Consider the following 16,061-nt stretch of genomic DNA (forward strand, 5'->3'; position numbering starts at 1 on the left):
ACTGCCACAAAAAAAGTTATGAGATCAGGTTTGCTGATGTGATAACATGCTTTATGACTGTCACAACTTATGACTAGAATTGCCAGGCTCACGGTTGTAATTCAAGGACTACTTGTAATTTATCTTTCCAATATGAGGCATGAGCTGATTACATGCCATAAAATTGGTATAAATTCTTAGCAGCCACACAATTAGATTTTCCCCAGGAAGACACCTTCTACTCACCTGTTTTTCTGCGGCTTATCATCCAGTCTAATATCCCAGGCAAAGCAGCCCTGTTCGCAACCAGCCACCAAGAACCGATCTGGGCAAGAGGGTACTAAGGCAATACGTAAAGGTGTGGAAATGGTCTCCAGTACCATCAGTTGCCTAACAAATGAAATACATTTTAGTCACTCTCTTCTTTTAATGCAAACATCACTTTGCAGATGTGAAAGGTGGAATCCTATATCATTACCTTTCTTTGAAGTTATAGTCACAGTCTGGAATTCCAATGTCCCACGCACATATTTTTTTGTCATAGGAGGCAGCTATTGGGAGACAGATGAGGGGAAAAAGAGATGCAATGAAATAAAAATATAGGCTTCCAAATAACAAATTAAAAAAATAAGACCCACCTCCTTCAAACTCAGAACCCCAGAATATTGCAGCTATTTCCAAAGATGACAACATGATTTAGCTTATTACTCTTTGTACTTGCAGACCAAGCAAGGCAGTCTGCTCTTGCCTTGACTCAAAAATGGTGGACTGCTGAGAAGAAATGAGTGATGGGAGAACATAAGGTGTCTTACTGAAAAGGTGCGTTTCACAGGTTGGACTAAAGCAAGCAGTAGCAATGGGTTTCTTGTGAGCCTTGATTTCTCCATAACAGTAATCGGCAGTCACATGAATTAGCTTTACGATTCCTCTTCTCCCAGCAGCAGCCAAAACGTTGTGTTTTTTCTTTCTCCCATCACTTGTTACCATTGTCAGAGTTGTCCATGTGACAGTGTAAAACTCCTGGTGAAAAAGTATTGGTGAAGAGGAATCCATGCAAGACTAGAAGTTTGGGTAGACTTGGATATAAACAACCATGGGCACCAAACAATTTTTTTAACAGTAGTTTTATGAAAAAATTGCCCTTACAATGATTTAAAAAAACTAAACCAAAAAGAAAAAGAAAAAATAGAAGTGCATAAAAAAGAAAAGAAAAAACAATAAGAAAGAAAACTAAGAATGTAGTAAAGGAAAAGAAGAACATAAAGTAGTTATTTCTCCCGTCATGAGAATATAAACAATTTTAGTAGATTATTTTCTCTTAAAATACCGTATAACAAATAATCTCTTTTCCCCACATCTCTTTTTAAACAAACCCTTGCTATTTCAGTCTTTTAATCCTTTTAAATAATGTTTTAAATGGAACTTGATTTCTTTTCCTTTTTTCTTTGCCCCACCCCACAATTTTTTTCAAAGCTTTAACCAGACTCTTCTGCAAATCCAACACAGGAAAATTATCCAGGTTTGCATATCCAGGCATCTCTTGGTTTGTTATACATATATCCCTTTTAATTATTAAGACATCAACTGCATTATTTTGCATGTTCGGTGTAGCATATTTTTCCATTTCTTGTAGAAATTCAGTTTCAACTCAGCCTGGTCTTGTCAGAAAGAACTTTCTTCCTTCATAATGTCTTTTTGATGCAATCTAAAGACAGATACTCAAGTCCATTATTCAAAAATATCTTTTAATATGTCCAACATTAAAATATTTTGCTTCATCCTATAACTGTATACTTATTCCATTTGTAACTTTCTAAAATTAAACTTCTAATCACCTTTTTACTGTTTATTGAAAAACTTTTTTTAAAAATCCTTAACTTGTGTTTAAACATCTTTCACTAAGGATTGAAGGAAACTCATCTAATGTTTTCAGGCTTATCTATCTAAAGTAAGGTTCCTAATAGTAGAAGCAGTTAAAAGCAATTTCTGAAAGTGGTTAGAAAATGAAATATGTGAATATAGTGACCTTTCAATGCCATCAACCATCATTTGAGCAAAATGATTATCTCCCTCATCACTCAGAGCTCTAAACTCTCCAAAGACTGCCATTTTGTAGTCTCTATACAAGAAGTAACTATCTGGAGCACTTGTGGATGATCACGTCCTCTCCTCACCCAGGAGAGGAATCATGAAGAGTGTGTCTACTTGCTGATTCTTCATTCTGCCGCAGTCGTTCAGTCTACCTTTTGTGGAGATATCTTCAGTTTGCTATTTTTTCCCCTGGAAGTCCAAACATTCTAACTTACACACAAACCTGTTAAAAACTGCACTGAATTTGTAAGGGGGAAGGGATAATAGTTTACTCACGTTCGCTTTTTAAAGATTTTCTGATTATAATTTAGCAGCATCCTGCCACTCTTCTGATGACAAATTTCAATTCAACAGAAAACTTTATAGTTATAGAATTCAGGTATTTTGAAGAAGAGAATTCAACACAGCCGCAGTGTTAAGTCATGGGGTGCATTAAGGGACATCACTGCATTAATAAAACTTTTGATCAATGTCCCATTAAATAAAAAGCAGAAAGTCGAGAGCAATTGTGTTTCCCTTACCTCCCCAGTCACTTTGTACTTTTTCAAAACAATGCCTGTTTCACAGTCAACCAAACAAACAGAATCTCCGCCACAGGTAGCTGCTGTCCTAGAAGAGCTCACCACAGGGTCTGAAAGATAAAAGCACAGGGACTGTAATCCTCTTGTCATCATAAGCCTCCTGTTTTCAATTGCTGTAGAAGTGAAAGATATTCAAATACTTACAATGGGTATATTCCATACCTATTACCTATGTACTTTTATAAGTGTGAATCCAGCATTACTACACTCAATTTAGTAGGCCAGTTTATTCTTCATACAGGTAGGCTTCACTTAATGACTGCCCTGCTAGTAACTGTCTGACGTTATGAGAGCGCTGACAAAGTAATTTCACAACCAGTCCTTGCATTTACAATCCATGCGGCATTTCCATGGTCACATGATTCAAGTCTTTTGTAACAAGTGTGTGTTTACGACTGTCATGGTGTCCCATGATCACATTATTGCCTTTACATGCTTTGCAATCAGCTTCTGACAAGCAGGGTCAATAGAGAAATTTGCAGTGACATTACATGTTGCAGTCATATGACATCTCACTTAATGACTCAACGATGGAGTTGGCAATACCAATTGTGGTGGTTAAGTGAGACTACCTGTACTGCAAGAGTAAAGTTTCCCAGACAAGCCTGATACTCTTTTAACATATAACATTAGAATTAGGCCCTTTGCCAAAAACTTTAAGTCCTAATTTGGTCCTGTCTCTTTGCATTTTTATTAAATTAGAAGTGGGCACCAGACTGATCACCACATGGTAACTGCAATTTCTTTACTACTGGAATACCATGAATTATAAATGTACTGAAAAATAGCAGCTCCTGTATTTGAAATACAAATACACCTTCATATTTGAAATGCAAATAAGCAAGTTGCTGGAAAAAGTAAACATGTAAAAATTATGGAACAATATGCATAAAAATTCAGAATTCACAAGAAGAATTAGTGTTCCTGTAACCAGGTTTATTGACTGGCATTTTTCTTTTAGGACAGCCCAAGCTACTAGACCATGCTCACCTTTTCTCGTCCCACAATCTAGTGGTGGCTCAAAAACACAGGCCCATAATTGGGTCTTGAAGTCATCCCTGTTGTTGGCCTTACTATGACATTGTAGAAAATGGACCGGTTCGAGGGTAATTGTTTCCTGTAAGAAGGCAGAAAGCTTTGAACACACAATGTCCCGTTATACGTAGAACAAAACATAGGTTTTCTGGATGGAGTTAAAATCTAGTTAGGTGCGCAACACAGCCATGTTTTAAAGTCAACCTTTTTAAAGTAGCCCTTTGCCACATCATTATATAACTAAGTGACTCACAGAGTTAATATGCTATATATATCCTTGAGAGTGGAAGCAAATGGGTTACCTCACATTCCAAGTCCTTCACTGGAGTGCTGCAAACATCTCTTTCATCCTCTTCCTCTTCCTCTTTGTGCTCTTCTTTCTGCTGAGTGACCTTTTTGTAGCTTTGTGCTTTTGGAAGCCGCCCTCCATTCCGATGGGCTCCGTCAGGATCCGGAGGGGTCTGGGATTCCTTGGCCTGTGTGCGAGAGGCTTTTGTGGCCTCAGTATTGTGCTCATCCTGCAAGCGGCTGAGCTTCTTGGGGCTGGGTGATGCTTCTTCCTTGGAACTGCTTTGAGAATGGGATCTCTTGCTCTTTGCTCTTCCTTTGGAACGAGCCCCTTTCCTCTTGCTGGGAGTTACTGGTCTCTAGTAAAAATAAAGATCAGCAATGTTCAACATGTTATTGTCAAAGTAATCTCAATTGTGCAAGGTAACTTTCCCAACAGAAAAATTTGCCTGGACTTCTGCTTAAATCTACAATATCCCCCAATCAGATGAGTATTATCTTCACATCCGAGACAGCACCATCCACCGTTACCTTTCCTACTGGCATTAACGGAAAATAATCCATTCATAATCCACTAGACCGTTGCAGTATGCTGTACATGGGGCCAGCCTCGAAAGACATCCAGAAGCTTCAGCTGATATAGAATGCAGCCTCACAGGTAATCTTAGGCATTCAAGAATGGTTCATGTAATACTTTTACTGTGCAAGCTGCGCTGGGTGCCAGTTTACTTCTGGTTCCAGTTCGAGGTGTTGGTTATGACCTTTCAAGCCTTACATGGCATGGGCCAGGTTATCTTTAGAACCATTCTTGTTCCATGATATTGGGCTGTCCCACCCAGTCAGGCAGGAAAGGTATGTTGCAGACTTGTCAGTTAAAGAATTCCAACTGGTGGAATCCAGGAAGAGAGTCTTCTCAGCCATTCCACAGCCTGTGGAACTTTCTCCTCCTGGAAGTGAGGGCCTCCCATTCTTTTGGCCTTCCAGAAAAAGAGTAAAAAAAGGGCTCAGCGGCTTAGTTTAGGGCTCACATAGGAGCCTGCAGCTGGGAGGCTGGTTAGTACTTGAAAAATCCTTCCCCCGCCTTTTAACTTTCACAGGTTTTTAATTCACTCTTGCCTTTTTAAATTTTACATGGTACATACTGTTTTTATAATTTGATATTTTATCTGTACATGCCCAGAGTCTCTCTACGAGGGAGATGAGTGGTTTTAAAATTTGATAAATAGATAATAAAATTCCATGGATCCAATTTGGGTCGGTCACCGGGACCAGAAGTTTTGTCTTCTGAGCTTTCAGATTCATGTTGGAGCTCACCTTCAGGGAACTTCTCTCTAGCCATTCCATTTTGGTGTAAAATTCCATTTTGGTAACTGCAAAAATATATCTCTTACACAGCACTGGAAAAAAAATGCTACAACCTTCCTTCCAGAATGAATTTTCTATGATAAAATACGCACAAAATCCTTTCCTGACATAAGTCATATAGATTAGCTTCACTTACTGCATTAAGACATGTGGTTTACAGCGAGTAGTTTATCATGTGTGAAACAATACTTCCAAACAGATTTCCCTGTATTTGGTGGGGATTGCTTCCTAAATGATGGAAACATTATTAAAGGGGAACATTAAAAGAAAGGATATTTTATTGTACTGCTTGCATTGGAAAAATGGTTTAAATTGTTCAAGGACAGGAAATCTCCCAAACTCTGTAGCAGTTTCACATGGGACAACATATTCCTATCCAGAACTAATGATGGAAGATCTCTGAATTTGACTGAGGTGGTCCAACAAAGAAGTTCTTGAGTTCTGACCTTAGCAGTAACTTTTTTGTCAGCCTCCGTGGTATTTTTTTTAATTTCTTCTTTTTCTTCTTCCTCCTCCTCTTCTTTCTCCTCCTCCTCTTCTTCTTCCTCCTCCTCCTCCTCTTGCTCCTCTATTGATTCTGCTGCTGTTTCTGTAGCAGGCTTATGTTCTTCATTAATCAACGAAGTGAGGAATTCCTCAGCAATCATTTTCACCTAAAATAAGAGAATACAGCCTTGTGAAATTGTTATAATAGGAAAGGAATTTAGAATAGTGTCTCTCAACCTCAGCAACTTTAAGGTGTGTAGACTTCAAAAAAGCCTTAACTCTAACACTAATGCTAACTCTAACTACTGTAAGCTTTGTTCTGACTTACCACCAGTTAGTGGTGTCTTGATTTCATGTGTGAAGGTTATGTCTCACAAAGCTATCATATTGGTTAAACACTCTGGCTTTGCTGCGCTACTTTTTTCTAAATGTCATCTACTGACCAAAATTCTACATATCTATGTGACAAGACTGCAAACAATTCATAGTCTGAATTTACCCTCCAACGTGTGAAATCACTGAGTGAGCTGGGACCATATGCTACATGAGCTTGTGCAGACCTGATGAACTTTTTTCTAATTGGCTTCAGTTGTTCAGAAGACAATGTTTTAGGCATCTGGTTTTGAAAATTTTTTCCCCAATGAGCAGAGACCTAGAAAAAAGGCAGACATATAATGAAGTTATCTGGGAAGCCATACATGGTCCTATACAAAACTTTCCATGATGCAATGTTAGAAATTTTTAGCTAATACACTCTGTTCAAGTGTCCAGCAGCTAAAGTAGCAACAAAAAAATAGAGGCATCCACAGGGCACACAAAAAATAAAATAAAATAAAAATCAAGATAGCACTACAGCCATATAATCAAGATTCCATCTTTTCTAAATGTGCATTGCGGATGTTCCACATCTTAAAATGCCGTGGATTTTCAATTTTAGAGTTGCAGGCAGCATCTTGACTTTATTAATCTCAACCATGGATACTTCAGGAAACGTTTTTTTCTAGATCCATATTAATCTAATCATGCCTGTCATCCTATCTTTTAACTATTAAAAGGTTCTCCTTTTTTAAAAATATTCCTGTGTTGAATTTCAAAAACTGATAAAAAATATAAAAAGTTAGGAAAAAAAAGAAAAGCATGAAAAAGAATTAAATATTTAACAGGAAAAAAGATATAAAATGATTTACTAAAACTTACTATGAAATAGTAAAATCACTGGAGGTTTTTAAGAAGAGACTGGACAACCACTTGAAATGGTATAGGGTCTCCTGCTTGAGCAGGGGGTTGGACTAGAAGACTCCTAGTTTGATTAGCATTAGAAAAAGATTAACTTCCAATTTCTTTACTACAGATATAAATATATAATACCATAAAATAATGTCTTACTCGAAGTTTAAACAAAAATAAAAGCATAACATGTAAGACATACATAAGAAACAAAAGTAATAACAATGCCACAATGTTTCTGTAAAAAGAGATCTAATCATCGGATCCAAAATCAGAGTTTTATTTCAATCCTTTTCCAGCAAAAAGTCCCAAAGTAGTTTCCTAATGGAAATAGAGTAGACAAGGTTTTGCTTTTCATCAGCGGTCAATTTTACAATCTCAGCCAGTCATAATGTTTTTGTATTGCGAAGTTTCTATAAAAATTTCCCAAACATTGTTATTGTATTTTGATTATAAAAGCAATTGTTAGCTTAAGAATAAAACTATACAAGTAAAAAAAATCATATAGACCCACTAAGTAAATCAATCACTAAATCAATCACAATAACTAAATGTTTAATATCCATAATTCATTTCATATTTCTTTGGCAGCTATTTCAATGTTGAAACATTGTATTTTAGGAGCCTATTAATGGAAAAATTAAGAGTATTTTTCCAAATAAATAAATTCACATACAAAAGAGGAAGGAATAAGTTTAGAGGCACTTGTGGAATGTAGTACTGGTTAAAATTTATACCTAAATTGATACACAAAGCAATTATGTTGTTAGTTGCATAAAGAACCAAAGAAAAAATGGGACACAAAAAGCAGTCAACATGTTTCTTATGCTTTCAATATGCTTCTAGATTTTTATAGGCATGGAAAGAAAATGAAAATTGCTCATTTATTGTATATATATTTCTGATTAGCAATGTTCTAATACACATATGAAAATCAAAGCTATAGTTCAATTTTGCAAAATTGATGAGCAAAATATTTATCTAAATCACTATTATACTACTCTTTCAACTAAAAAGCTTCAAATTTATAAAAAAAGGAAATCACTTTCACTTCATTAATTTCCTCTAACATCTTTAAAAATGCTGTACAACTTTTGATTACCATCTAAGAAATTATTCATACTTCGTCACTTACTCTATTAGTTAGCTCTCGACTGTTGACGACTCTCACATGATTGGCCAGCTTGGTGATGTCTTTGCCATTCAACTGACGGAGATTTTGCAAAAGAAATATAACCTTATAATCATCACTGGGCTAGAGAAAAAAAGAGTAGTCTTGTCTTAAAAGAAGTCTTGAAAGCAAAATCTTCATGTGGTAAGCTTCTACAGTCCAACTCAGTCCAACACCATTGCTGTCTAGAGCAGCAATTGCCAACCGGTGGGCCAGAGAAAATTTTGGTGAGCCACAGAGAAATCTCACCTCCAGAGCACCCCCCCAAAGCAATTAATCCAGGCTGCGCAGAAACACAAGGCTGCGCAGCCCACATGGCTTGCGGGAACCCTCCCCACCCACTCACTCCTTACCCGATAAACTTGCCTGCTAAATTGCTATTTTTCCTTTTTCCGACCATCAGGTGTTCTGCTGTGCCGGGAGATTTAGATTAGCTAGGAAGCAGGAAATGGTTGGATTTCTTTCTTTCTAGCTAGTCTTTAGATCGTCGGCTCTGCTTTTAAGCACAGCCGAACCTCTCTTAGGACTGAAGGTTCTATTATTCAGTGCAGACTCATGGCAAGCAAATTTGAGAGACTGAGCTAACCGATGGCAGATAGATAGATCTCTGAATGAATCTGTGATTCTGTAAGCAACTCAATCTGCCTGCCTGCTTTGCCTGATTTTGGGTAAAAGTTGCTCTTTTTTAAATAAAAAATTCAATATTTACATACATGGTGCGTTGTGAGTTAATTTTGTGAGTTTGCTTGCAAGCAAATTTTATGTGACAGACTGAGCTAGCCATTGGCAGATAGATTTCTGAATGAATCTGTGATTCTGTGAGCAACTCAATCTGCCCGCCTGATTTTGGGTAAAAGTTGCTCTTTTTTTATAAAAAATTGAGTATTTATATTTATATTATTTACATACAAGCCATGCCCAGCCAATCACATGGCCACCAAGCCACACCCACAAATTAGGCCACACCCACAGAACAGGTTAGAGGTCCCTGGGATTTAAAATTATGAGTTTGGTGGTCCCTGAGGTCCAAAAGGTTGGCGACCCCTAGAGCATCTTAGATTCAGCACCCAGAATTTATAATGATCCAGTTAATCTGAATTAATTAGTTAGTTAGGATTGTTAAGAAGGTAGGATCAATCTAAAAGAGATGATGTAAACAACTCTCCTCTGTGCAGATTTCTGTTTCAATGATAAATATTTTTTCTACAGAATCCTAAGCCTTCTGAACCATGAGCTGGGCAGCAAATAAATTTGATATATAAAAATGAAAAATAACAAAATGCACCAAAATCTGTTAGAGCTTGTTTCTATCAAATTTTATATATATTATCTATTTAAATGCATACTCATCAAAGGCTCTCAGGTTAGCTAGTGGTGGATATTTCAAAACTTTCTCTGAAAGATTCTCAGCCTTTTTAAAGAACATAATATAGCAACTGTTCTTGTAAAATGGTAAACATATGTAGTTGTTTAAACTGTTTTAATTTCATTTACACGTTGAAATCAGTAAATATTTCACAAAAGTATTTTTAGAAGGAAGTTCAGCTAAAACTGGAAGTGGACATTTCAACTCTGCTCTTCTTTCACTTTAAAAGGGAATGGGGAAGCAGTGTGGGAGGTCAACTTTTCCCCTTAACCTATACATATATTTAGAGACAACACATCTGAGCAAATGCAACTGAAAATCAATTAGGATTGAGATTGAGTTAAATTGCATTTAAAGACCCGTATTTTCAGGCAATTCATATACTTTCATATGTTTGAAATCAAATATGGTGGCACTGTGGTTGAATGCAGTACTGCAGGCTACTTCTGCTGACTGTCAGCTGCCTGCAATTTGGCAGTTCAAATCTCACCAAGGCTCAAGGTTGACTCAGCCTTCCATCCTTCCGAGGTGGGTAAAATGAGGACCTAGATTGTTGGGGGCAATAGGCTAACTCTGTAAACTGCTTAGAGAAGGCGGTAAAGAAATGTAAAGCAGTATATAAATCTAAGTGCTATTACTATTCTAAATCCCAATTTTTCCTTTACATTTTGAGCTACAACTCTGTAACATGATGGCAAGACTGTTATAAATAGATGAATAACTGCAGCATCAAATAATCTTAAATGAACTATACTGTTCACTGAGGATAGATGATGAGACCAGAGAATGTCCAACACCCCTAAAATAAGCAGAATTTACTTTACTCTGGGACATAAAGGCATTAGAATTATTGCTCTTACTGCAACTTTTCAGCTGTATAAGGACAGCAGTGCTCCATGAAGTAATTGCAAGGACCAGAACTTCTACTGGCTGCCAGATATACTCACTGTCAGGTATACATTGTTGGCATAGGTGAGCTCCTCCAGCTGTGGAAACTGCTGAAAGGCTGTCACATCTTCCAAGTGATTGTTGTTACAATTTAGGATGCGGAGATTTGGCAAACTGAGATTGTCAGGAAGCCGTTCTAAGAGATTGTCAGAGAGATCAAGTTCCTGGAGATGGCGGAGATGAGAGAATAACTGTGGCGCCAAATCTTCTGTGGTTATTTGCAACTTGGACAAGCTGGAGGGGGAAATGATTCCATATATATATATATATTACTGATAGCCATCCCATCCACATTTTGGAACATTCTGTTTTATGTTAAAAATCCCCAAAAATGGAAACATCAGACTCTCTACGATGAAAAACATAAACAGGTAATCTTCATTTAATGACCTTAACTGGAACCAAAAGTGTCAGAGCAAAGTGCTGGAGTCATGACTATGATGACTTACAATAGCATTTTTGCAGCAGTCATTAAGCTAGGACCACAGGTTGTTAAGCAAGGATTTTATATCACTGCATTTCACAACTTCCTAAACTTCCCCATTGACTTTGCTTACCAGAAGCTGGTGGGAAAAGTCATAAATAGTGATCATGTAACCACAGGATACTACAACATTTGAAAATGCAGGCCAGTCATCATGTGCCCAAATTATGATTCTGTGACCATGGGGATGGTATGTGCAAGCATCATCATAACCTTAAAAGTTCATTGAATGAGTGGTCGTTAAGCAAGGATTACTTGTACTAACTTGCACAGACTATTAGGTTACATCAATTAATTTACAGTGAAACAGAGTACTATCCTAAATTTAATTTAATTAAAATGTTTAAAAACCACTGTTACCTTAATTATTCACTGTTCACATAAAAGATTATCTATATTTCATAATTTGAAGATTTTTCAGTTGCATTTCAGAATAATTTCAGGAATACTAGCAGGAACAAAATAGTTCTTAAAATACTCATTTTAAAAAAATCATCCCACTAATTAATCTGGGAAAAGATATCAGAATGGATGGTTACATTTAGCAGAACTGAATTGTTGTTGATTAAAACTCTATTACAGAGTATAGTATCAACTTCAAATTGAAAGTTGTCATGATTGCTGTTGATACTGCTATTTATTTATTTAAATAATTTATCTGGCAGCCCATCTCACAATAATGATTCTGGGTGGCATACAAAAGATTAATATCCAACAACAAAATTAAATCATAATATTATGCTCAATTTTGTACTTTTGCTTTAGGTTAATTTATGTATTTTGTAGCTGTAATTTTGGGGAGAAAAGAGAAAGGGTAAAATCACTACTGAATTTGCTGTAAAGATTGACAAAAATGAGGGACTAGGAGTAATACTGTATGGATTTTCTTTTTCTTAAAAGTCAGATTTGTGGAGTTCTATGTACACACACATACGCTTACTTCAACGTTTTGATCTTTCGTAGCCTTGTAGATTTGGGCACTGCTCTTTCCAACAGAAGTTCTGTAGTTATTTTAGTCATACTTAGTACCTTCCAATATTCAGCAGCTCCAAGAATATATTTAATCTTCTTGAAATGTTGCTGGTAAAAAGAAAAACAAGATAATCGTTTAAATATCATCTCAATGTTGCAGATCAATGAAATAATTGCTCAGGTAGGGGTACTGTTGCAGTATAGGCATTCTAATCTTCTTTAGTAATATTGGACTGAAATGCAGGTTGGAGGCAACCTAAGAAATGTGGCTTGTGTCTCTTTTGAAATTTGAAGACACTTCTGTATTTATTTATACATGCCAGTTTAACATACCAACATCTGTCAAAAAATTTATTTAATTTTGGGATTCTGACTTTCGTTTTATTTTAGAAAAATAATCCCATGTGAAACAAGGTGTCTACTACAGTAATTGGTCTCCTACTACAGTAGCTATGTTTTCCTGAAATTGTGACCACCCTTCTACCTCAGAGGTATTGTGACAGGTTACTTTACTCTGATTATTGCAGTTTCTTCATTTTTATGGTACTGTGCTAAACTGAGAATTTTCTGAACTGCTTTAGGGGTTTGTTTCCTGCAAATGGAGGTTTCTCCCTCCTCTCCCCTTGGGATTGCTTCTGAGCATTTATAAGGGTTGAACATTTCATTCACATTCCCCCACCCCTTAAAAATGTGGATTTATATTCAGCCAGATAAGCTCTAAATTAAGGCATTTCGGTATTCTAGTTTTTATCTGCTTTCTAATGTTAGCTTGTTGGATTCTAGTACTTGCTGATGGCATAGTAAACCATTCTGCATAGCAAATCATTCTCCAGTGAATTAACTCTGCTATTATAGCTTCTAGGCTACCATCAGCCATCTTGGGTATATTATGCCAAGCATAGCAAAATCATGATAAATTTATCAAATGTTCTGAACCAGCAATGCAGCTAACTCAGAAGCTAAACTATGTCCAGGCACCTCTGGCTCTGTTTAATACTCTGGTCATCATATAGTGTTTACTGTCCCCCCTCCCATACGAAATAGAGAAGGTTAATCACTCATTTATTAAGATTTCTTTCAATATTACTTATGATTAATATTAAGCCTTGTTCAAGAGTTCTTTCAGTCATTCAGAATTCATTCAGTCTCACATTCTTAGGCTATAAACATCTGCTTACATTAGGTCTTCAAAGCAAAGCAGTAGCCAGAAGGAAAAAATATATATTCCAAGGAGAATATCCCAGAGAAAGATAAACAAACCTTCACTTCAGGAGCAGGAACATCTTATCCAATCTTGGGAAAATAGACTGAAACGAAGTGCATAGTACTTCAGCATTATCCCAATTGTCATGGGAGTATGGAAGAAGATAATTATTTCTTCCTTGCCCCATTAATTTGAAAACATAACCACACTTAGTGCTGCAGTGTGCTCCTTGGCAAAGCAAAAGTTCAGCCAGCCAATTTGCTTAATGATCAGGAAAGAATTTTTTAAAAATGGAATAGGCATTATCAAATTTTCTGTTCCTTTTAATAGATATTGTTGCTGGGGTGGATAAAGGGGAAGTGGATCCCTCACATTTTGCAGAGATTTAAAGGGCAAGCTGCGGGGGGTGGGGGTGTTTAAGACCTAAAAAGGGATGCTGGGAGACAAATCTGGCAAACAGGTGGATTTCGTCACTTAATATTATCGTTTGATGTTACTTGGATATTCAATTGGCATTTTATGAAACTGAGCAATACTTTTAATGTTTTTACTTATTTAGTTTAGATCAGCTGTATCTTCTCTATTTTAGACAAGTTGCACAGCCAGAAAGAACAGAACTCCCACATTCAAGTCAAAAACTAAAATGCCTGATACATAAAAACACCAGTGCTTTAATACACACATAACTTATTTCCATGTTGAAAATGTACTCCATATAAGCCAGACTTGTCTCCCAGCAGGGATCCTCAGCATCAATCGAAATATCCCTTGGCATACACCAAACTTAATGTGATGGTCTTTAAAAAGCATTACTATTTTTATGGATTTATTTATCTAAGAGGAAATGTAAATACTGCCTCCAGTGTCATTTATTTTCATGAATGCTTCTAATTCATTTTTTATAAATGTGACTGATTGCACATCAGTATTTTGAAGCCTCCTGCAGCCTATTTTCACACTGCCTCATCCTTTTTTTTAGATTTTGCAGGATGCTATTTTATCATAATAAGCTAAAGAGGAAATTAGTATCTGACCAGTTACTTGAAGAAATGATTGTATACAGGTGAAACTCAAAAAATTAGAGTATCGTGCAAAAGTTCGTTTATTTCAGTAATGCAACTTAAAAGGTGAAACTAAAAGGTGAGACTCATTACATGCAAAGCAAGATAGTTCAAGCCATGGTTTGTCATAATTGTGATGATTATGGCTTACAGCTCATGAAAACCCTAAATCCACAATCTCAGAAAATTAGAATATTACATGCAATCAATAAAACAAGGATTGTACATAGAACAATATCAGACCTCTGAAAAGTATAAGCATGCATATGTATTCAGTACTTGGTTTGGGCCCCTTTTGCAGCAATTACTGCCTCAATGTGGCGTGGCATGGAAGCTATCAGCCTGTGGCACTGCTGAGGTATTATGGAAGACCAGGGTGCTTCAATAGCGGACTTCAGCTCTTCTGCATTTTTCGGTCTCATGTCTCTCATCTTTCGCTTGGCAATGCCCCATAGATTCTCTATGGGGTTCAGGTCAGGCGAGTTTGCTGGCCAATCAAGCACAGTAATCCCACAGTCATTGAACCAGGTTTTGGTGCTTTTGGCAGTGGGGACAGGTGCCAAGTCCTGCTGGAAAATGAAGTCAGCATCCCCATAAAGCTTCTCTGCGGAAGGAAGCATGAAGTGCTCCAAAATCTCCTGGTAGACGGCTGCGTTGACCCTGGACTTAAGGAAGCACAGTGGACCAACACCAGCAGATGACATGGCTCCCCAAATCAACACAGACTGTGGAAACTTCACACTGGACTTCAAGCATCTTGCAGTATGTATCTCTCCATTCTTCCTCCAGACTCTGGGTCCTTGCTTTCCAAATGAGATGCAAAAGTTGCTCCCATCAGAAAAGAGGACTTTGGATCACTGATCAACAGACCAGTTCTGTTTTTCTTTAGCCCAGGTAAGACACTTCTGACGTTGTTTGTTGTTCAGGAGTGGCTTGACAAGAGGAATACGACATTTGAAGCCCATGTCCAGGATCTGTCTGTGTGTGGTGGGTCTTGATGCACTGACTCCAGCCTCAGTCCACTCCTTGTGAAAGTCCCCAACACTTTTTTAATAAAAATTTTATTTGGGTTTTCACAAAACATAATACAAGTAAAATTTCTTTTTGGGGGAATAGCATGGTCCCAGGTTATCACTTCTCCATACAGACACAAATTCAGTTTCATATTCATCTTTGTGTTCTATTCCATATCTTATTACTATTTTAACATTTTCTCAATAATTTTTCCCTTCCCTTAGTTTTCTCAATCTTACTTTTAATTATCTCATTCCTTTCTAAATTCAATTATATATATCTTTTTCTAAGTTTCAATATCTTTCTAGTCATTATATTTATACTTTTGTCTGTCCTGTTTCAATGTCATATTTTCTTTTCTCATTAAACAAAATTTTTCCCTGTAGTTACTAATTGGAGTATGACACCTTTGTATCTTTTAATTTTTATCCATTCAACTCTTATTTAAACTTCAATTTATGCCTTTACAATTATAACATTCAATATAACACACAACTTCCAGTCGAATTCTGCTTGGTACATTCTTAAAATACGCACTAAGTTCTTAAAGAGAAAAAATATATATAACAATAATAAATAAAATACTTATTCGATTCCAATTCAGCTCTATCATTAATGTTACTTATAATCTTTGACATCTTTAACATTTCTTTTCAATAGGGTATCATACTTCTAGGAACACTTATATTTCCATAATTTTTTCATGTTTCTTTCATATTCCTCTTCACTTAAATTTTTATAACACATTTATAATAATTAAAATGTTCCCCTCCTTTCCTAATTTCATTC

General features: G+C 36.5%; 1 protein-coding gene across 4 annotated transcripts in view; it reads right to left on the reverse strand.

The window, feature by feature from the left end:
- The window catches only part of LRWD1 (leucine rich repeats and WD repeat domain containing 1), a 31,467-nt gene that overhangs the window by 4,651 nt on the left and 10,755 nt on the right, over positions 1-16,061 (reverse strand). For 3 of the 4 annotated variants that reach the window (XM_026708712.2, XM_026708710.2, XM_087926706.1), the window contains 11 exons: positions 11,962-12,101; positions 10,537-10,771; positions 8,188-8,307; positions 6,325-6,477; positions 5,786-5,992; positions 3,989-4,333; positions 3,642-3,768; positions 2,592-2,701; positions 792-999; positions 458-530; positions 226-369 (listed from right to left, as the gene is read on the reverse strand). In XM_026708712.2, coding sequence (XP_026564497.1) covers positions 226-369; positions 458-530; positions 792-999; positions 2,592-2,701; positions 3,642-3,768; positions 3,989-4,333; positions 5,786-5,992; positions 6,325-6,477; positions 8,188-8,307; positions 10,537-10,771; positions 11,962-12,041 — 1,802 coding nt within the window. In that variant the 5' untranslated portion in view covers positions 12,042-12,101. Of the gene's footprint in view, positions 1-225; positions 370-457; positions 531-791; positions 1,000-2,591; positions 2,702-3,641; positions 3,769-3,988; positions 4,334-5,785; positions 5,993-6,324; positions 6,478-8,187; positions 8,308-10,536; positions 10,772-11,961; positions 12,102-13,253; positions 13,301-16,061 lie in introns of all 4 variants that reach the window. The other variant, XM_087926693.1, reaches the window with a different exon arrangement.

Source organism: Pseudonaja textilis, chromosome 1 (genome assembly GCF_049901715.1).
Source record: "Pseudonaja textilis isolate UNSWEBS1 chromosome 1, rPseTex1.2, whole genome shotgun sequence".
NCBI classification, from domain to species: domain Eukaryota; kingdom Metazoa; phylum Chordata; class Lepidosauria; order Squamata; family Elapidae; genus Pseudonaja; species Pseudonaja textilis.